This window comes from Zerene cesonia, chromosome 8 (assembly GCF_012273895.1).
Source record: "Zerene cesonia ecotype Mississippi chromosome 8, Zerene_cesonia_1.1, whole genome shotgun sequence".
NCBI classification, from domain to species: domain Eukaryota; kingdom Metazoa; phylum Arthropoda; class Insecta; order Lepidoptera; family Pieridae; genus Zerene; species Zerene cesonia.
Window position 1 is genome coordinate 8,487,014 of NC_052109.1, and position 22,299 is coordinate 8,509,312.

Below are 22,299 nucleotides of genomic sequence, written 5' to 3' on the forward strand. Positions count from 1 at the left end.
CTGTAAAAGTAATAAATGTTATTTTCAGTTAACAATTTTCTTTTTTCTTTATTACAATATTTATGGCAAGACTAGGTACACTAATGGCGGTCTTATCGCTAGGTAGCGATCCCTTCCAGACTACTATATGGAATCAAAAGAGAAACATTTTTTTATACTCGATTTTTATAGTTATTTTTCTTTTGTTTGAAAACTAGTGCCTGCCGCGTGGTCGCTTTTAAATTTACTCTTGTACTAACAATTTGAAGGCTCTTTAGTTGTATGTTTAAAAATAATTATTTTAACTATTATCGTAAAAAAAACAGTAATTATTTTCAATTAGATTGTTCTAATTGTGCATCAGCTTTTGAGTAAAATTTACAGGCAATTTTAATAGATCTTTAACGATTTAAACGCAACGTTGTTCCGGAATGACAAATTAATATTAAATAGTTTTTACATCCTGGGTCATCCCGGGCAGTGCTGGGAAGCTAGTCGTTACATATACGACCTAATTTAGCATCAGGGTGCGAGGGCGTGATGTTTTAGAAATAATATAAACTGTTAAGACAACTTAAGACGTAGAATTTTCGTCTAACAACAATATTTTAAAGAGTTCAAGAATTCCATCTCAATTTCATTATTTACAACTAGCTGTTTGCCCCGGCTTCGCCCGTGGTACATATAGAACATATGTCACTCTGCTGCAACTTCCTGATGGTGAAAGAATTTTTAGAAATCGGTCCAATGGTTTTCGCGTGAAAACGTCACAAGCATATACAAAATACAAAAGTTTCCTCTTTATAACATTAGTGTAGACAAGGAAACCGCGCTACCGCAACAAAAAGTAGCATCTATACGCTCGCTTTTTATGCATTTATAAGACCTTGATTTCTAGATTCTCAGTTTTTCTGCATTTATCGCAGAACTCGCAATCAGCGAAGGGGCCGCGTCCCAATTCCCGAAAGCCCCAGCGGTGCGCATTGAGGGGCGCATAACTCTTTATTGTTTATACTACAGTGCGATTAAAATTGAACAATGCCCAGCTCGCGCTTCGGTTCCACATTGTTGCAACGTGTTACTGTTGAGGATTCAGCACCCAAGTGTTGTGTAGGGTTTTCGTATTTCGAGAGCTCGCCGCTTACGCGAATGGCGAGTGTCGTTTCTCCTTTAATGACTTTTGTTTGTTCACTTGTTAACTTTGATAAAAGGTCCTATCGCATTACGTAATATGTAGGTGTATAGGTATATTTTGTAACGTAATATCAAGGTATATATATTTCGTAAGATTGAATTGTCAACATTCAATCCTATAAATATACGAAAACAATATCTCATATCCTTTAAGTCGAAACAAACAATACCATACAATCGACACTCGTCTCTTTCCTCACATTCTATATTAATGAAAATAAAAAAGAAGCTAGCAGAAACAGCATTCATCACAAGGCAGTCACAAACCTTGTAGACAATTTGTAAAATTCGAAACATAAACATCGGAGTTGCAACACAAAAATCAACGGACCAACCTTGGAATTATTCATACACAAGTCTAATAGTAATTAAGTACAATATATGCTTAGACGTCGACCTTGAGGGCATATTTCTCATAAGATGCTACTTAGAAAATATGTACAATCCATATTCTTCACCACTTAACATATTATAATTTTCAGTTCAGAGAACACAACTCGTACGACAACTAACAGTAGTAATTCACAAAAATATTTCTCATCGACCCAATTAAATCAATCTTAACCTAACATAATCTAATAATTTTGTAAATGATAAATGGATGTGCCAATCTATAACCTAAATACGGTGATATATTAAATAATAGTCGATGGATTTGTAGCAAATAATGTTAATCGTCCAGTTAGTTGAAATAATAAGCAAACAAAGCGAACAGATGGAAAAGAAAATAAAATATATCTCAAGAAGAGTTTGGCAGCGTTGGAGTACTGTACATTGTAATGATCACACCAAAGATGGAACGACAAAGCCATGAGTGGTGGTGTGGCTACGTACAGGCTCACAACATCGAGGCAATGTAAGATGGGTGTGACGGCGAACTCTGACGCCTCTTGCCACTCGGTACGCTCAGTCTGCTCTAGCTCACCGCTTACGCACAACATTGTGTCATTATTCGTTAGATATTGATCAATATAACTTTTTTTAATGATAATCAACCACTACTATTTAAGTTATCATTCAACACCATTGGAATCTAACCAAACCATTTCATATGGAGGTTAAAACTGGCTTTGAAAACCTGTTTGTTACTTAATATTCACTTTTCATTGTTTATAATTGAATTATGAATGAGTTTATGTATTGAAGTGTTTGCTTAAAATTCTATTTATGGATGTCATTAACGAAATGTTGATAATTTAAAACACAAGACCTAATTAAACAAATGGATGGTTTGTACATAATACCTAATGAGCATTACTTGAATATGCTGTCTCCTTCATTAATAAACTTTTAAATTGGTTTTCTGCTGATAAGTTGACTGAATATGTTGGCATAGAGCGTCTAGCTACGTGATGAAACGAGGATGGTCAGGTTTAGTATCACCGTCGGTATCGGGTGGTGGTGAGTGGTGAGCAGCAGGCGAGCGTGAGCGTGGCATGCACCACCAACCACAAAGCCAATGTGAACAAAATACTCTGACGACTCACCGAAATGAGACGTAATATTGCCATGGCCGTTGGCCAGTGGCAATGCCGTCACCAAGTCTTGAACTAAAAAACAACGACTCTCTTTTAACATTGCATTCATTAAAAATACAACTAAGGCGAACGCCGCACATATAACAACATAATTTCTTCCGCGCTAATCTTTGCGTATTTATTCCTAAACTTTATAACACATAATCGAGTTTACAATTAAAAACTTTAAGTCACAATAACTGTTATCATTAAATAGGTCAAACTGATAAGAGCGTGATATTCTGATAAGAATCTTGTAGGTATATTTAACAGCAGGGTCACGACACTGTCAATGTTAACACGCCTAAAAATACTTATTGTGACAAAATGTAGACTCACCTGAACTGAAGTGTGACCTTTTGATATCGCCATTCTCAGAATCGCCGTCCAGAGGTCGTTTTCTAGAGTCCGAAATCTCTGGACTGGGACAAGTATCCATACCCGTGTCAGCGGCCATGTTGAATTTCAGGGCAAAACTATTAACTTCTCTAGCATAATTCCCATTACGTAATTCCTTCAGAATGCGTTAACGGTTGCGGCACTGTACATAATTATTATATCATCGAATACACATAACACTTAAACAAATAAAACAAAGGGAATTGAAGCAGTAAATAGTCTAATTAATAAATTATAAGAGGAGAAGTGACACTATAGATATTACGTCTAAATGTAATGTGAACGTTTGTCGATACTGCGCTGCGGTGTTGTGCGGCGCATGGTCAGCCTGAACTTATCTGCGGGTGTCACGCCGCCGCGTTGGCACTACTGCGCTTTGACAACTACCAGCTGATTACTATAGTGATGTTCCATTATTTGTTTATTCTATTGAAATGGAAAGTTTTTATAAAGTAGATCACAAAAAGATGTCATACTACAAAAAACGAACAGTGCAACCAGATCCATATTTGGATTTCTCTGATGTTTTTATTTAAAATATTTGAGGACGTATTATACTTGCTTCAACAAGTTCATTCAAATATTTTGTAACTCCTGAATCTAATGAACTGATTTAGAAACTTTCTACTGTTACCTATACTAATGTGGGAACAATTTTAGGATTAGTATAAGTGAATATTCTAACTACCCGTAGCATTATACTACTCTTTGATTGTAATTAATAAATGTAGTCGACTGACTTGAAAATATGGAACAGTTTAATTCACGAGGCAGCGCCACGGCCCATGAGCAATTACAAAGCTGTTACAGCTTTTGTGAAACTGTTGCTGGCTTTCGGAGGTAGTGATAAGCTCTCTTTCTCTCTTTAAGCTCATTATTTCATTCTGCATTTTTAAAGAATTAAAAAAAATAGGTATTAATAAACGTAATTTTTAGTTTTATAGCATTCATATGCTATAAAACTAAGAAAGGAACACCCCACGCCCCAGGCATATGAAACCAGAAAACCAAAAGAGTAGGAGAAATTCGATTGCTGAAGCGGGATCACGGGTTACTACAGTTTGGCAAAAGGACGCGGGTTCGAATCTCGTCTAATCATCAAATTTTTCTATTCTTTAAAAAAAATGTATTATTCTATAATTATTTTTTAGTATGTGCTGTGTGTCCTGGATAGGTACAGTAACATCACTAGAGCAAAAAATCAAGCGCAAGGTCATCTAGATTTTTAGCCAATCAGCTCCAAGCGCACTCGTAGCTAACTTCTGTACATTTTGCTCAAGTATATTAAATACATAACTACGAGTGCAATATAGTATAAAAATATAGAATTTAATTATCGCTACTGCCGAATAATTAGAATCTATTTGCTTATTTTTTAGTTAGTTTTATTTCATAAGATAATAATAATATTATATCTTCGGCAAAATAACTCATTTTATAATAATATGTTCTGTATTATTTTAATGATCTTACTATTTAAAGTTACATAATTAAACTTCTTTACATATCAAGCTTTACATAGTAGATCATACATTTATTCTAGATATCTAGCCTAGTTAGATAGGTTGCTATTCAGTTTAAAGCCTTTGTTCACACTTCGCATATTATTCAAATATGGCGGGCCGCGGGAAGAAGTGGGCGGCCCCATAGACGCTAAGTAGGTCAAGGTACGTACTACAGGCCAGCACATGCGTTGAAATGAGATAACCGATCCTTTTTCTCCCTTGTAACCCCATTTTAAAATAGCGCAATGACGTTTTTTGGCTTTTTCATCAGATATTGCCATATTACGAATGTTTGTATTCTATTCTTCAAACACTTCGAACAATTCTGTTGTGATTAAGAAATTGAGGATGTGGAAATCAAATTGAATATGCTGTTTTTCGTAAAATCTTTTGACTTTATTAACTATCACTACATAGTATAAAACAAAGTCGCTTTCTCTATCCCTATGTATGCTTAAATCTTTAAAACTACGAAACGGATTTTGACGGTTTTTTAATAGATAGAGCCATTCAAGAGGAAGGTTTATAAGTATAACAACATCTATTAAATTACTCCGAATTAACGCAAAAGCCGCGGGCAAAAGCTAATTAATTAATAATACAAATAAATTCTTTCTATACTCTTCTTTTAATTCAAAGTCGGCATATAGGGGATGTCAATGAAATAAGACTTGTGTACAAAATTATTTTATTTATATTCATATATATCATAATAATCTTAATAAACAATGATTTGTCTAATGACTGACGACTATGCTAGAAGTTTTAGATATAAAAATATATACAAAATGAAAACCTAATATTATGGCCCATATAGTAGATTATTTATATAGCTAATGATTTAAATGCCCGACGCGAACTGATTTCCTTTAAAAAGCTATTAAAATAAAGCAAAACATAAAGCAATGTATTTAAAATGAAATGACAAAAGCAAATTTAAAGGTTAGGTCGCGAAAAACAACTCGTATTTTAATTGTAAATAAGTCATTATCAAGTTTGTTATTTCGTTTAAAATAAATGGATATACATTTAATTACAATAATTATAAGTACATTGTATTAGGAAATAAGCTTTAATTTTTAAAGATTAGGAATGATTTTTATTTTTGACTGGTAGTTAAATTTTTATATTCTCTTTATATCAAAATGTCAGACTATTAAAATTTCAGTATTACAAAATTATTTTTTATTGTTGTTACATTGACTCGAATTTCCTATTAGTTTAAATGTTGGTAATCTATCACCGTAGCCTCAAAAAGCATTTCCAAATAAAACCACAATTTTAGCGCCAACATTTATTAAAAAACGTACCAACATTCAAACTTAGAACTACAGATAAAAAATAGTTATCGTGCTTGAAGGACCACAGATGGCGGTATGAGATGATATGTGAGCCACCAGGACAGGAACGGTTGGGTTATGGCCACAAAGAGCAGGAAGTAGACTCTCCGCTTGGTCCCACCACCACTTGGCTTCGACCAGTTGTCCACATAGGGGTTTTGGGTGTTGTACGTCGAATAGTTGTTGTAACTGGTGTCGGGGGCTTGCGAACCCCCGGACAGAATCTGTAGCCTGAGTGTTTTTACCTGAAAAGAGGAAATAAAATATATACTTAAAAATTTTATATATAGTTGATTCGTAGGTATATACAATAAGATTTGTAATAATCATAAAATAATTATTCGTTATTTATTAAGTGAAAACAGTTTAAATTAAAAACGTGCCCGCATTTTGTCGTCATACTCGTGAACGTCCTAGTTATAGCCATTTCATGATAACAAAACAACGAATAACTGCAGTGTTCGTACCTACACTGTGGTTTATAGATACACCATATATTTACGGAAGCAAACCGCAATGGTCTCTCAGATACACAAGAATTGTACAAGGAATATTTTTTTGGGGAGAATGTTTAATCATTGTATCGCCTTTGCAGACGTCCCGAATCACCGGAGTGATACCAGTCTAGACCAGCGCGGCAACTCCCCGAGGGGAGTTATGTTTATAGTATTCATAGTAAGTAAAACAAGTACTCTAACTTCTAACATTCGTTAGTCAAATATTGTATTATATCCGTGTGAAAACTAATCAACGCGTTTTCATTTCTGAAATTGTCGATTTGTTTTCATTAAAGAAAAATATGTTTTTTATTTATATCATGTATCATGTGTTAAAGCAAAAATCTTGATGTTATGATCTGACCATTCACCAAAAATTATTTCAAAAACCCAATTGTTGCTATATTCAAATAAACACATATTCCAAATTAATATAATTCAAACTATATTAATTTATCTTTCCCCAGGTCAAGCCAGGGCGAGCCGCTGTACAGAGTGCACTCACCAAGAAGTAAGACAGCGCGAAGCTGCAGTAGAGTAGCGCACAGTAGTACCCCGTGCCGCCCAGCAGCAGCCCGGCCAGCAGGCTGCATATCATCACCGAGTACTTGTACCCGGAGAAGGCCAGCAGGTCGAGCGTGGTCAGCGCGGTGCTCGTCTGCGTGATGTACAGCGTCGCCAGGTACAGCACCATCTCGAAGATTATGTACGCAAGCGCGCTGGACGCCTGGATCGAGATCTGCTCCGGCGAGAAGCGGTGCTGCAGACCTGGAACGGAGGTTTCAATGGCATTTTTATTTATTTTTATGTAACGTGGCGACGCCTGACCACCTGAAGCACACATTCACATATGAGTGATAAATAATGCTTTATTGCACATTATATTGTTATAGGAACAGATTAACAACATATAAAAACGAAATGTTTTAAGACGCTAAGACATGCCCAAGCGAATGATTAAATTCTAAATCGATTTATTGAAAAATGTAAATAAAAAATGAACCACTAACCGAGCATGAAGCCAGCCAGCAGCACGTAGGTGACGTAGCCCATGGCGGGGATGTAGAGGTCGGGCGCGTTGAGGTCGTAGCGCGGCGCCACCGGCGTCTCCTGGTCGTACTTCACCATCCACTCCTGTGGGCCAAAATATATTTTGTATGCGGCAGTCGAGCACGCTTCGGCACGAATTGAGCCAGCTCGCACCGGGGTAGTACCACACACCCACAGACCGACGTGACGCTGTGTTTCGTTCGGCGATTGGGGGAGCCGGAGGCCCATTTGTGGATAACATCACCACTGCTCAACCGCTGAAGGAAAACATCGTGAGAACCGGCATGTCAGAGAACCAAAAGTTCGGCGACATGAGACTGCCAACACGCGCTTGGCCAGCGTGCTGGATTGTGGCCTGAACCATCATAGGAGACCTGTGTCCCAGCTGTGGGAACATATATTGGCTGATGATAATATAAATCAATTTATATGTTTGCCAATTTATAAATGTCTTTTCTCTTTATCCTTATTGCAATTTATTTGTAATCATAATAATTAAAACAAACAAATTGCATTTTAATTAATTTTTAATTTTTAAAATTAATTTAAATGCAATTTAAATTTTATGTTCGTACCTACACTGTGGTTTATAGATACACCATATATTTACGGAAGCAAACCGCAATGGTCTCTCAGACACACAAGAATTGTACAAGGAATATTATTTTTGGGGAAGAATGTTTAATCATTGTATCGCCTTTGCAGACCGAATCACCGGAGTGTTTTTAATTTTAAAATTACACATATATATTTTTTTGTGTTACGATATTTATCACGCATAATTTTTATACGTTATAATTTCAAAATTGTATCAAATAAAAAATCCAGTAAGATTCCAATAAAAACCTATTTTAAAAAGACATACCACCAATAAATATTTAATAAAAAAAAAAAAAAAACATTTTTATAATAAACATCCAAACATTCTGGCTGCAGATTTAATGAAATATGACTCTAAATTAAAAAGACTGAAAGGAAAAGCTACGGATAGATTTATGATATAAATGTAACACATAAACGGAGTAAAATGGAGGACACTATTTGTTGAATGTTCCCATAGAGCAGATTACATAAAAAAAAACAACAAATAGAAACCATAAATCTAATGTATCCCATACCTTATGCGTATAGGGGAATATGATGAGTAGCAGCTTCCTCAGCACATATCTCGTGTCCACAGCGAAGTAGTACCTCATCCTGGAGACGGGCAGGTATTTGCCCAGCTCTCGCTTCACCACGTCGCGGCCCTGCGCCGCGAGCTGGTTTCCGTACTGGAGAGCCATGTCCTGGAATTTGGAATGGTTATTTATAAATGCTGAAGACAGAACGAACATAAAAATTACTTTAATTAAGCATTTTGTTGAGCTTATAGATAAATTAACTATAATTAAATGCTAACAATTAACTATTTTCTTTTAATAACAATTAGTACAATTTTTTATTTAAGGTCACCAACATTCCTCAGAGAAGGTTTCACTCAAAATTCTAAAATTAGATTAAATGGCAACAATTTACTATCAAACACAAACAGAATCACAGCAATCTGTTGAAAACTCAAGGAGCTGTTGATTATAACAAATAAAATAATATGGTTGAAATTAGAACTGTGTTGAAATTGTGAGTCAATAGAAATAATGTACTAATTTAGAAACCATCGGCTTGCGAGCACATAAGTTTGTGTCAGCACCGCAATAATAACTATTAGCTGCCATAATTTATTAATCCAATTGGAAAGATTAACCAGTAAGCACAGTGTTAAGTCTTCTTAACATACTCTGCTAAAATCCATATAGCATCACAAAGAGAAACAGGCGTTTACTTCCATCATCCTCATTGATTTAAGGTAATAAAATTTATAAGCAACTATAATACTACTACTATAAATAAAAATAGTTTATCAATTATGGTTAGAATTTATTTTCAATGGGATCACAAAATTTTTTATTTACACCAATTTTAGGTACAAATTAATTTTGGATCAGACTATGGGGATATACTTTGATCATACACAAATAAGGTGTCATTGGGATTGTCTTTAAAAATGATGAAGAAGAATTCTTGCTAAAATAAATAGTTGTTGAGATATACATATATTTAGTCATATAAAATGTCATACAGTCTCTTCTACCTAAATCCATGGTGTATAAAATTCTGTAGTCCATGCGGGCTAAGGAACTGTCAGGAATCTAGTGTACTAGAAATCTTAATATCTACAAGGGTCTTTTTTAATTTACCTGAACAATAGGTTGTTGCAGCATGGAACCAATCTGTTGTGGCGAGGCCATCGGACTTTGTGGGAATCCTCCAGGATAACCAAAACCTACAAATGATTAATTAATTAATGATTACACTCTAGAATCTAGATATTTAAATGTGGGAAAAATGTGTTCTTTTTGAAAATACTTCAAATTTTATGCTACATTAATCTTCTACACTTTAAGTGAAGAACGACACACTCATACATGAGATTAGTAGACAGGAAATGAAAAAGCAAATTTAATTTTATCTAAAACGAATAAAGTCTTGAAAAAGCCATGCCAAGCCGATTGCAATAAAATTTGGTACATAGATAGCTAGACAAGGGGAATAACATATGGGCAATGTTTTTATCCTGATATTCTTATGAGATACGGAATTACGTGGGTGAAACTGCGGAGCGCAACTAGTCATTTCATATTCCCAAAAAATTTAAGCATTTTTCTGTATATTTCATTGATATTGATTTTAATTTGTAAAATAATTACAAAATCATTAATCTCATCACTGTATAGTATAAAACAAAGTTGCTTTCTCTGTCCCTATGTATGCTTAAATCTTTAAAATTGCAGATTTTGATGGGATTTTTTTAATAGATAGAGTTATTCAAGAAGAAGGTTTATATGTATAATAACATCTATTAAACTACTCTGAATTATTGTGTACGAAGCCATGGGCAAAAGCTAGTATTATATATCACAATTGCAGACACTTATTATTCTCTCAGTTTATCTTACAAAATAAGTATATCAATCTAGGTTTGATGAGTGTCTATTAAATGTATTGATGATTGTTGAAAGTCTATAAATGTGAATACTTTTAGAATTGTTATCAAGTTGTTCGATGTTTATTACACATTTTTTGCTCTACTCACTGCCAGTAGGATTTTGTTGTCCAAATTCCTGTACAGGATCTAAGGATATTCCCTGTTGGTAAGGGGGAGGTGGTCCCGCTGGAGGGTATGCATCCCCAAAACCAGGGTTGGGACTATATGGAGGTAGCGGCGATGGAGCCCCCATTGCATTAACATCGCTAACTCTCTTGGCCTTACGAGGGCCAGAGTGTGCCACTAAAAATTTAATAATAATAACACATTATTTTTTCCTTAAATCTTTTGTCCTGTGAGATATACATAGATTAATTAATAATTCGATCAACTGAATTTGGTAATTGCAAAGAATAACTTTTAATTTCGTATTAAATGTAAAGTTTCGTTTGTATGAGATAACGTCAAAAATATTTGTTATACTGATTTACCATTTCTTGAAGCGTTAAAATTCATGATTGTTATATTGTTATAACCGTCTACACATTATAAATTGTGGCTTATTTTATTATTTTTTTTATTTTAATAAAACGAAACACATCATCAACAGCCAATTTGCAGGCAATCCAATTTGACATTAAATGTAGCATAGTTGCCCTAAATAAATATCATGGGTGGGTGTCACTGTTAAATAAAGGTAAGGTATGGTAGATTATCTGTTTTCCACAAACAATACTTACTAGCATTTTTTTAAACATGAGTCTACCTGTTGTTCTTACCAATATTTAACGTATTTTTATAAATAATGGCAATTTTGAAATTAGGCCAGCCTCAATAATTGACAATTGTTTATTAACGTTGACACTTGACGGCCGAAGGCGCACTGGAAAATAAATGACAGTTGACACTACATATATCTATGACATGACATATTTACGTAGTTTGTGATTTTTGATATTTTTATTTACTTTCGTGAAAATTAACAAAGGTGGTTGATTGTGCATAAAAATGGCACTAACGAATGTATTGCTATTAAGTCAAATAGCTGGCTATGTGTTTGGCCTTATTTTGTCGTTATGCATTATTGTGCCTTTGAGTATGCACCAAGATGAATTCAAGTAAAAATTATTTTATCCTTTTACAAAAGTGTAACTACTGCATACATCAGATCTTTAATTTGATATATATATTTCAGTGGCCACTGTCTCCTATTCTCGAAGGGCACCTGGCAAGAGGAAGATGGTCAGCTGCTGGTGATGTGGGCTTCTAGAGCCTACTGCAACTATGTTATTGTTGTTGGCATTCTCATGTTTATCGTATGCTGCATTCAAATATACAGGTAAAATGATATTATGTTTAAAATTCAAGTGTGATCCTACTGTAAAGTAGTACCTACAGTAAAATTCGTAAATAAGAAATTGAAATAAACATGTAGTGTAAAAACTTGAATCCTATTTGATACTCTATATTATATTTATAAATTTTGTACACTGTAATTTTATTAACAATTTTTTTTACCATAACATGTACCTTGTCCCAACATTTTTATTTATTTTACTTAGTAAGTGCTTTTACCAGTATTTCCATATTTTTTTCATTTCTTATGTGAAAATATGTTAGTATATAAACAACGAATATAAACATCTCTTGTATCCACAGGTTATCAGTATTTGTCTGTAAAGGTATAGACAGTTCATTCCTCTCAGCCTTCATAGAGGCTGTGGGATGTGTGATCTTCTGCGGTCTGGCCATCACGGCAGCCCTGATTGTCACCTTGGGCTTCATGACTTGGTGTCAGAATATTGTTGAACGGTTTCCTAGGTAAGTGCACCTTTGTATTTATTATTTAATTTGTAATTTTTATTAGAGTGAACTGTGTTTTGTGTTATTAAAGTTTTTTACTGTAAACATTATGCAATGCTTATGCATAACTTACAGCAATGTAATTACTCAAAGCAATATCTACCAGTCAAATAAGGTGACTGAACAAATCTGTATTGTAGTTAATATGTTATGTCTAAAACCTTTGCACCAACAGCTACGCTTGATTACGCAACAGCCATTTGTTCTCCGTTTAAAACTGGTTCAATAGTTAAGGCGATATTGCATAACAACAAAATATCTTATGCATAATTAATTTAAGAATTTTTCTAGAATTTTAACATTTGTATAAATCCATGATATATTCTTGATTTAACATCAAAATCCTATTTACTATATAGCGTTAAAACAATGTACATATTGAAAGCAGTCTTTATAAGAGATGCAATATGATTGATTGGTTTTTATTACTTTTATATAACTGAATCCAGCTCGAAGGACCAAAAAGATGAATGTTTACTGTAAAGAAATATGATTGTGTAGTGCTTAGGATGTACCCCAAGCCACAGCTTTTGTATGTTTATAAATTATAAACTAAGTGTTATGCTCGTTCCATACTAATATAGATTATTTCTATATTTGTTGTGATTAATGGTAAAAGTGTTTATTTCCATTCTTAATTATTTTATAAAATAATTTTTTTAGTTGTGAAGATGCGACCGGCCAGGATATAGATAAAAAGGACCAAATTTCTACACATGGTTTTTACATTGAGCTCGGTACGGCGCAGGTAAGACTTTTAACACATTCATTCTCTATCAATGCTAAGCTTTTCCTACTTATGGATATTAGTATCGAAATGTTGTTTAATTTCTTAAAAATGCCCTCATGCAAGTGTACTTTACTTTGACATTCAAATATCCATGAAATATTAATATAACATACTAGCTGTTCGCCATGGCTTCGTCCATGATTCATATTATATAGCTTATAGCAGCCAGGGATCACATATCGCCCCCTACAACTCTGTAATCGTACTTTCCACTTCGTACAGTTCGGTGCCTGGGCCCTGTTCGCCCTGTGGGTCGGTCTGGCGGTGTTCAGCACCCTGAAGGTGTGTCGCTACCACCAGCTGCAGAACATCCAGGTGTCCATGTACCGCGAGAGGCAGCGGCTCGTCAACGAACCGCCCGGTCGGTCAACACCCCCCATCGACTCGATCCACAATTCAAACTACCCGCATAGTATTGATAATTCTAAAATAACCGCAAATTGAAAATTTGTTTATATTCATTATACTTGCAACATGTGGAGTAGAAATTTAAAAGAACATAGCGTATCTGTTGAAGCGGCAATGTTTCGTTGTATGAGGGTAAATTAAAGAGAACTAAAAGTTTTTATCGTTTGAAATTCCCGCTTAAAAACATATATTTTTTAATTTATCAACAAAGATTTAAAAGATTATTGTATTCATTAAATCATTAATGATTCATGTAAAAAAAAAACGTAACTTTTTTATGTGATTTGCTCTGTTCAAATAAACCATTGTTCTGTTTAAAACTATATTAATTACAGTTTGGTTTCAATGTTAACGCCACTGTAGTTGATTCTGAAATCATTATTTACAGCTTCGTTTCTCTTTAAGATTTACCCCTACACGCCACACTATGTTAAATCAAAGAATAAATGTCCATCATGTGCTTTTAATTGTTGCCATATCCAAATATAAATACAGTTTCAGATTTAAATTATTATTTGCAGTGATAGTAATAAATTTGTCTTGATTATCTGTTCCTAGTAGGAATATTATCAATGAATTGACTAATTTACTTAAGACTTATTTTAAAATGGATTGATTCTTCACAGTCAACATTGCTAACAGGAATATGCTACATTTTCAGCAATTAAATAACATCAATTGCAATTGAAATCGTAATTTTAGAATTACAAACTTAATACAACATTGTTAGCTTTGGTCTGTGAGACTCAATAAATAATTTAAAAAATAGATGTTACCTTGATTTTATATTATTTTTAGATAATTAAGTATCTGTATTATTTAAATTGTAAATTTATTAATTGTAAGTAAATTATAATTACTTGTGATAATGCTATAGATTAAGCATATTTATAGTGAAAATTAATCAATCTCATTGAATTGTTAAATTTATTTATCAAAATTGTTATGATATACGTCAATATGTAAATAGCGTCCAATCAATAAAATATTCAATTTGAGTGTATCTTTATTTAAAAAAAAAGACCTTTGCAGAGAACTTTATTGACAAATATTACTGAATTAGTGAGATTTTCAAGTGAACATTATTGTCCTCAATGAGAGTTGTAACGGTGAAATAAAAGTATGTAAGTATGTAAAATATGTTTATTTATTTGTACATCAAAACACTAAATTGACATCATTTTGCTGTTCACACTACACTGTAGTTATATTAAGGCGGATTCGTTTCACACATTATTGCTTCTATTATTTTCAACTATTCATCACTTCCAGATTTAAAAGCAACACCGTGTTTTTTCACCATGTGCGCTTTCAGGTACCTGATCTGCGCGAACTTCACTTCGCACTTCTCACACTGGTAGCTACCAACTGTATGCGTGCGCGCATGTCGGAGCAGATCGCACCGGATCGTGAAGCCGCGGCCACACACCGCGCACTCATGCTTCTTCACCGCGTCATGCCTCTGCATGTGTCTCGTCAGATGCGCAATCCAACGGAAAGATCGCTCGCATTTAGTGCACTTGTGGATTTTGACGCCCTTATGCGTCTGTTCGTGTATGTACAGGCTCGCCTTCGACCGAAACCTTTTTTCGCACATACTACAAGCAAACTTCCGCTCGCCGGTGTGTACTGCGCCGTGCTGAACTAAATCGCTTCTCGTTCCAAACTTTTTATCGCACACATCGCAACTGTAATTCTTAACTCTTCCATGGAAGTGCTTTTTGTGATAGAAATAACTCGACGACGCCGTGTACACTTTTCCACAAATGGGACACGTGCGAGATTTCTGTTTTGCATTCGCTCGGGCTGGACTTCGAGTGCATTTACCCTCGTCTTGGTCTATACTGTCCTGCGTGTCTTCGATTGCTTCGAACACCGAGTCTGGTAGTTGCGCGAACGACTCCACGTCGCTGTGATCTGAGAACTCGTTCTCTGCACAATTTGCTTCACTTGGATCTCGGCTAGCATTGGATGACAATTCGATTGCCTCGCTATTAACCGGTACATCAGTCAACCTAGCATTTACGGTGCTGCAATTGTTATCATCATGATTAGTGATTTCCACGTTTATTTCATCGTGTGATTCTGACAGAATATTTTCGGCATTAACCGATTCAAAATTAAACGTGTCATTGGGTTCACAAGCATTTAGGTCTTCGTTATTTTGAATTTCAATGTTACTTATTCTCAAATTGGTTGACATCAGATTGATATTCGAAGAAACGACGGTATTTGGAAGCAATCTCCAACCGGATTGTTGAAACGTGATCTCGATATCTTCCTTGGTGGGATAGCCGCGTCCACAAGTGAGACATATTTTTAGCAAATTATCTTTTGAACACTTTGAATAATATATTTCGAAGTATGCGAAATTGTCCGCATTACAATAATTACATTTTTTATCTTGCGCTTTTTCGTTCACAGCCGCTTCCGTATAAAGCGTCGTGTCCGCGAGCATTTTCTTAAACCTGCAACAAAACCGTACGTTATTTACCTCTTAGCTAGTTCTCAAGTTAACATTCATCGGTTTTGTGTGTACGAGCGTGGCTGTTTAGTTGGCTCCGAAGTCTGAACGCCTTGCCGCACTCGCAAGCGTGGGACTTCTCTCCCGTGTGAACTGTAACATGAGCGTAGAGTTCGGATTTCCGTTTGAACTTCGCCCAGCAAAACATACATTGGAATGCATGCACGTCCACATGGATTCTTCGATGCATCCTCAAAGCGTTGCTGGATTTAGACGCCTTACCACACAGGTCGCACACATAGTTTCTGCTATCTGAATGGGATTTTAAGTGTTCTTCAAGGTGGCCGTTTCTGGAGAATGTTTTGGAGCAAACGTTACAGGTGTACGGTCTATGATTGTTATGTATGGCTCGTTTGTGGCGCGCCAGGTTACCGCTGTCTTTAAAGCCCAACCCGCACGCATCACAGCTGTAACTCTTTTCTTCCAGGTGCGATCGCTCGTGCCGTTTCCAAGAGGAAATCATTACTTCCTTATTGCAAATTTCGCAAATGCCATATTTTCTGCCATTTTTCTTTAGCGTGTACAACCTAGACGCATTATTCTTTACTTCCATCGTTACGTTCGCTATACAGACTTCCCTTTTAATCTCCTCTTTTGTTAAACTGAAAAATAATAAGACTGAGAACTCGGAAATAGGGTTATTATTGGAAAACACCTGCATTATTATTTATACAAATAATTATTTTTCAATGAAACACTACAGCTCTTCTTTATGTGTCAGTTATACATTTTTTATATTATAGTAAAAAAATTGTTGTCTAAAGAAATAAAAAAGGATCAATGAAAGTTCAAGTATTTGGCAATAATAAATATATTTGGCTACTTATCTTTGTAACATATTATAATACACCAATTTACATTAACATAGGTTCATTTAAATACATCGATGTCATTAAACTACATTTAGTAAGGTACTTGTGAATAAACGTGACACGACACGTTCGTTGTGTCGTGTAAGCGCTTCGTGTGGTGCCTCAGAGCTCGCCGCTGGCGGAACGTCGCGCCGCAAACTGTACACGAGAATGGTTTTGCGTTGCTGTGAGTGAGGGCGTGGCTATTCAGCTCGTGTTTCTGCCTGAAGCCTTTCCCGCAGCTGGTACACACGTGGGGCCGCTCGCCTGTGTGCTTCAGCTTGTGCTTCGTCAGCCCGGCCCGTAACCGGAACTGGGCCCCGCATTCCGTGCAATTGAACGGGAACAGATCACTGTGAGTCTTCAAATGGACGTGCAACGAGCCGCTCTGCGTGAACCGCTTCCCGCACTGCGCGCAGACGTAAGGCCGCTCGCCGGTGTGTATGCGCATATGCTGCCGCAAGTTCTGCGAGTTCACGAACGTTTTGGCGCAGATCGCGCACACGTAACTTTTCACTTTCTCGTGCGTCTCTTTCAAGTGTCTCTGAAGCCCGTTCGGTGCTCGGAACGTCTTGCCGCAAACGTGGCAAACGCAGGGCCGCTCTCCGGTGTGAATCTTCTTGTGAAACAGATACGTGTGGGACGAACTCAGGTTTTTCCCACATATTCTGCACGTGTAAAACACTTTTCCGTTTACTTTCGTTTGCACTTCGTTCAGTTCCAATCTTGTCTGATCGTCCATTTTATCTCTACGCATGTTGCAGAGCGTTAGATCGTCGTATGTATCCACGTCAAACCCGTCCGCGGCCTCTTCTTCCGAGCTCGACTCTGTGAAATCTGGATAGTTGCATTCTTTTTTGTGTTCTTCTACAAAGTGGTTTCGAAAATTCACTAAAGCGTTGTAAAATTTGCCATACGCAGCGCTCATCTTTCTAGTAGCAATGTTGGAGAGGGGTTCTCTGTCGGAATCATTGTCTACTGATGTATCCGAGCCATTCAGTATTCCGTTACTAAATTCAGTAGCGTATTTAAGGTTATTATCGTCGCTTGCGTCACACTCTGTATTGTATATCCATCTGCAACAAAAAAGTCCGGGTTATTCAAGTTTTCCTCCTGTGCGTGGTTACATGGTATTTCAAGTGCGTGCTCTTTCTGAACTTCTTCGAGCAGATGTTGCATTTGTATTTCCTTATATCTAGGTGTATTTTGATATGGTTGAGCAGAGTGTTCTTAGCCCGGTACGACTTCCCGCAATATTCGCACTCGTAGGGCGTGTTGCCGGTGTGCAGGCGCGAGTGGACGTCGCGCGTGATACGAGTCGGGAAGCCTTCCCCGCAGGACGAACAGACATATTTAAGCTTCCCCTCGTGAACAACTTCCAAGTGCTGCATCAAAGAACCTTTTGTATTATACGATTTATCACACTTCGCGCAATCGAACTTTTGACCCTGGTGAAGTTTCATATGGCTGTACATGTTATATTTGTTGGAGAACGTTTTGTTGCATTCTGGGCACACGGCTGGAAAGTTCTTTTGATTTTTCGGACCGAGCTTCGTTTTCTTTTTCTCCTTCCTCTCCAGCTCGCATTTACTATGTTCCGTTTGAATGTGATCCTTCAAATTCTCCTTATCCGATGCGGAATAGCCGCAAGCTTTGCACAAGTGCGCATTGATCCCTTTGGTTGTATGTTTGTCACTTACATGGAACTCGAAAAAGTTCAAATCGTCGTAGATGTTTCCACAACACAGCAGCCCTCCATCTGGCGGGATATCGATGTGCTGGGTGAGATGGAAGATCAGTCTCCTAGTCGATGTGAAAGCGCATTCGCAGTAGAAACAGACAACATCGCGGTTGTACTTCTTTCTATTTCCTTTATACGTGTCTGCGCTAAGCTCCTCGAACTCATTGTCGCTCACGAGAGCATCTTCGAACGTAGTGTAATTTTCGATAAATTCAGCGATAGTTTCACGGTTGTGCAGTTCAGAGCCGTGTATTAATTTCAAGTGTTCACTTAAACATTGTACATTCTTGAAAACGGGTTTGTCCCCGCATCTCTGGCACACGTATTCCCAATCGTTATCTACGTCTATGTTATTGTTTTTGAAATAATCCGTCAGTACATTGTCTACCATTGTTAGAAACATGACGGATCTTTTACATCTGAAAACGCGTTAGTGCGTGCTTAGTTCATAAAATTATTGTTAATCCCTAACACTTCACAAGAAATATTCGAGGTGAAATTAGCAACTTGATTGTAAAGCTGACACAGGAATTCCTTAACATAATTTTGCAAAATAAAGAGACACCACAATGCTGACATTCGACCACCACATGATAAAATAAAATAAGAGATAGAAATATAGAATAAACATTAGAAAATGTGTAAAATGTTATCTGAGAGTATGCTATAGGCAAGAAAAGTTAAAGTACTAAGATGATGATTTCCTAATATAATGGTAAGCTTGGACTGTATACAGGTGTAACTATTGGTGGTTTATCTGTTTTTCTTACTCTCGATTACATTTCTCAATACTCCATTTAATGGAAAAATTGGTTATTCTGCATAAAAAATACCCTTAGATAAAGTTCATACAATGAATCATAATAAAATAAAACAGTAGGAAACATTGACCCAACACTTATACTTACTTCAGGCTATCTTCATCCAAATGATTGACAGAACCTTTGGTTGTAGATGAGATCTGAAATAATATACAATTTCATATATGAAATGATTTCAGAACTAATGACTGACTTGTTTAGATCTTATTCATGTTACTAGCGGTCCGGCCCCGCTTCGCCCGTGGTACATATATAGCCTATAGCTTTCCTCAATAAATGAGCCATCTAACACTGAAAGAATTTTTCGAATCGGACAAGTAGTTCCTGAGATTAGTTCAAACAAACAAACAAACTCTATAGCTTTATAATATTAGAATAGATGAGTGGATAAATGAAAGTAGGTGTCTTTGTGAATATAATAAACGCGAGGGTGTGCTTGTTTTTCTTTCAGGTTGCAATGGAGTGCTTTTATAACATGATTCTTTTTTTCTGGAGTTATTTAGGAGGCTCGAGTATGACAGTTTACCTTTACTTTGATTATGTGAGTGTGGTAACAGCATGTGGAAATTTATTATATAATAAAATAAAAATGTATGTAATAGAAAATATAATATTGGAGAATTGTAATATCTTACCCCATTTCCTTGTGCAGCAAGTACTAATTGTTTTCTAAAAGAGGCATCGGCTTGCATGCAGCACTCCACCAGTTCATGCCAGGCCAGCACTGCATTCGAACATTGATAGCAAATAACTTCTGGCAACCCATCTCCTTGTGACACCTAAATAATTACTTTATAAATAGACATTGTATAAACCTACCAGTATGAAGGACAATAAGTAAAGATTTTACATACCTTTAGAAATTTTACTTACAACAACAATTTCACTATACATCATCCATTTTATATATAAAAAAAAATTAAACAATTTAATGTAAGGTAAATCTTGCAAGTAAAAAAGTATATTAATGTGTAATAATTTTTATATCATTACTTAGCAATTCGTAAATAATCAAATATATTATGATATACCTTTAAGGGTAAGTATTTGTTAATTTTTTCCACAAGTTTCTGCTCAGCTCCTTCATCTTCAAAGAGGTTCATGATGTTGCGTGTTTTCAGTGCACATATTCGACACATAAAACTAAAATCTTCAGGTCCTGGTTTTGAAAAAAATCAAAATAAAACATAAAATGTTTACAAATCTATATGGTGGAAATTATCATCATTTCTAACAAGCTGTTGTTATAAGAAGTTGAAGAAGACAGTAAAGTAATAAAACCAAATTGATTTTAAAAATACTTTAAAACATTCGCAAAGTGTAAGGTTTATTATTTATTTATACCGCTAGATGCAGGTTGCTGACAATTCTCATCTAATTTCTCGATTAGTATATTACTGGGACCCGCAGCATCTAAAATAACAATCTCGTTGTTTCCCTCGTTATTCATATTTATATCGAATTTATGTTCATGTATAATCTATTGCACATAAAATGTTTGTTGAAATATAAATGAGTGAATATTGATTTCTGATCCAAATTCCAAAACAATCAACTTGCAAGTTAAATGTCAAATCAGAAATTTGACGTTACTGTTTCTTTTTTTATTATGATTTTGAGTTTCGATACCAGTCTTTTGAACCTATAATTTATTTAAATTTAAAAAATCAAACTCATTAGCAATACAATCAAGTTAGCTTTAATTTGTGAATGCTCGGATTTTCTTGTTTACGACTCAGTAGTACTATACTACTGTTTGCATAGATTTACTGGTATAACAACCCATGTAAGTAATGTAAGTAGTACCACGTAAGTAGGGGCTAGTATGAAAAAATCACATGTTATCAGCTCATAAGAGTTTCCTCTACTCTAGATACTTTCATTGGTTTCGTTCTTTTTCGCTTGAATGGCGGAATGAAGCTATTTGACCCTGTGTTTCTACACTTAAATGTATTTAAGAACTTGTAGTTTCTTAAGTTAACAATCAACCAAACAAGTATACAAACAAAAAATCTTATAATTACTACAAAAAAAGCAATGAGCAAAGCAAGTATTTAAATTTGAAATTTAATTTTTCCTACAACGCTTACGCTTTCACCGCGGCTATATTGTGCTTCGGGTAAATACATTTTATGGTAATATAACTATTACTTGTATTATGTATTATGTAAAGAAAATGCATGATGTGCAACTATTCAAACCATACTTTCGCGAATCGCAGGAAATAACGTTCAGTGTAGTTAAATCTTTTCTATAGGCACTAATAATAAAAAGCTGAAAGCTCAGGATCTACTGTCTCGATAATGTATAACTTTCGCCGTTCGATATGTTTATTGTTTTATTAACAACAACAAATATTCCTATTTCTTCATCGGTACATTATTGTAATATTTTACAATACGCCGCCGTTAAATCAAAAGGAATGTATGCTTTAACTAAATGGGTTGACATTAACAGTAGGCTGCAACGATATTATGTCTATTATGGATAACAAATGATAAAATGATGACATATTATAATATTTAATTATGGTTTCTGTTTCGATTGAATGCCGCAGCAGCACGCCCCACGGCCGAGACCACCGCCGGTGTTAACATCATTGTCTTTTGCTTGTAGGTGTGAATGAGTTGCTGGAACCAGATTTTAGTAAGGTTTTTTATATCAATAGGTTAGCTAAATACTGTTTTTTTCTCGTCCCTTTAAACTTACAAATCTTACAAATTAGAAATAATAAAGTGTGTTTACCTTTTAAATACAGGTAACAGTTAACACCTATTTAGTGTGGTGTACTTAATAAA

General features: G+C 35.5%; 4 protein-coding genes and 1 long non-coding RNA gene across 7 annotated transcripts in view; 2 read left to right on the plus strand and 3 right to left on the minus strand.

Moving 5' to 3' along the window:
- Positions 1-3,425, minus strand: part of LOC119828759 (RNA-binding protein Nova-2) — a 57,863-nt gene extending 54,438 nt beyond the window's left edge. The window contains exons 1-2 of the mRNA XM_038351003.1: positions 3,030-3,425; positions 2,661-2,723 (exon numbers count right to left, since the gene is read on the minus strand). Of these exons, the coding sequence (XP_038206931.1) occupies positions 2,661-2,723; positions 3,030-3,147 (181 nt within the window). The 5' untranslated portion in view covers positions 3,148-3,425. The remainder of the gene's footprint in view (positions 1-2,660; positions 2,724-3,029) is intronic.
- A 1,184-nt stretch (positions 3,426-4,609) lies between these two features.
- On the plus strand, positions 4,610-7,026 carry LOC119828602. Its single transcript, XR_005287776.1, has 3 exons — positions 4,610-4,756; positions 6,530-6,609; positions 6,899-7,026. It is a non-coding gene; the product is annotated as an uncharacterized LOC119828602 (long non-coding RNA).
- On the minus strand, positions 5,874-11,136 carry LOC119828601 (protein YIF1B-B). Its single transcript, XM_038350812.1, has 7 exons — positions 10,995-11,136; positions 10,612-10,806; positions 9,716-9,801; positions 8,600-8,767; positions 7,442-7,565; positions 6,937-7,199; positions 5,874-6,179 (listed from the first exon to the last, which is right to left on the minus strand). Exons 1-7 carry the CDS (start codon positions 11,017-11,019, stop codon positions 5,940-5,942), a joined length of 1,101 nt encoding a protein of 366 aa, XP_038206740.1. The 5' UTR covers positions 11,020-11,136; the 3' UTR covers positions 5,874-5,939.
- Positions 11,137-11,397: 261 nt separating this feature from the next.
- Positions 11,398-14,318, plus strand: LOC119828794 (transmembrane protein 179). The gene is made up of 5 exons (XM_038351052.1): positions 11,398-11,621; positions 11,699-11,842; positions 12,163-12,324; positions 13,030-13,114; positions 13,379-14,318. Exons 1-5 carry the CDS (start codon positions 11,512-11,514, stop codon positions 13,598-13,600), a joined length of 723 nt encoding a protein of 240 aa, XP_038206980.1. The 5' UTR covers positions 11,398-11,511; the 3' UTR covers positions 13,601-14,318.
- A 378-nt stretch (positions 14,319-14,696) lies between these two features.
- Positions 14,697-21,044, minus strand: LOC119828562 (zinc finger protein OZF-like). Of its 3 annotated transcripts, none has more exons than XM_038350751.1 (5): positions 20,846-21,044; positions 20,533-20,660; positions 20,137-20,280; positions 19,589-19,641; positions 14,697-16,032 (listed from the first exon to the last, which is right to left on the minus strand). In XM_038350751.1, the coding sequence occupies exons 1-5, from the start codon at positions 20,949-20,951 to the stop codon at positions 14,820-14,822; spliced, it is 1,644 nt and encodes a 547-aa protein (XP_038206679.1). In that variant the 5' UTR covers positions 20,952-21,044; the 3' UTR covers positions 14,697-14,819. The 3 variants fall into 3 exon arrangements, with proteins under 3 accessions (XP_038206679.1, XP_038206681.1, XP_038206680.1); XM_038350753.1 differs by lacking the exon at positions 14,697-16,032 and adding an exon at positions 16,884-18,015; XM_038350752.1 differs by lacking the exon at positions 14,697-16,032 and adding an exon at positions 17,888-19,099.
- Positions 21,045-22,299: the final 1,255 nt, after the last annotated feature.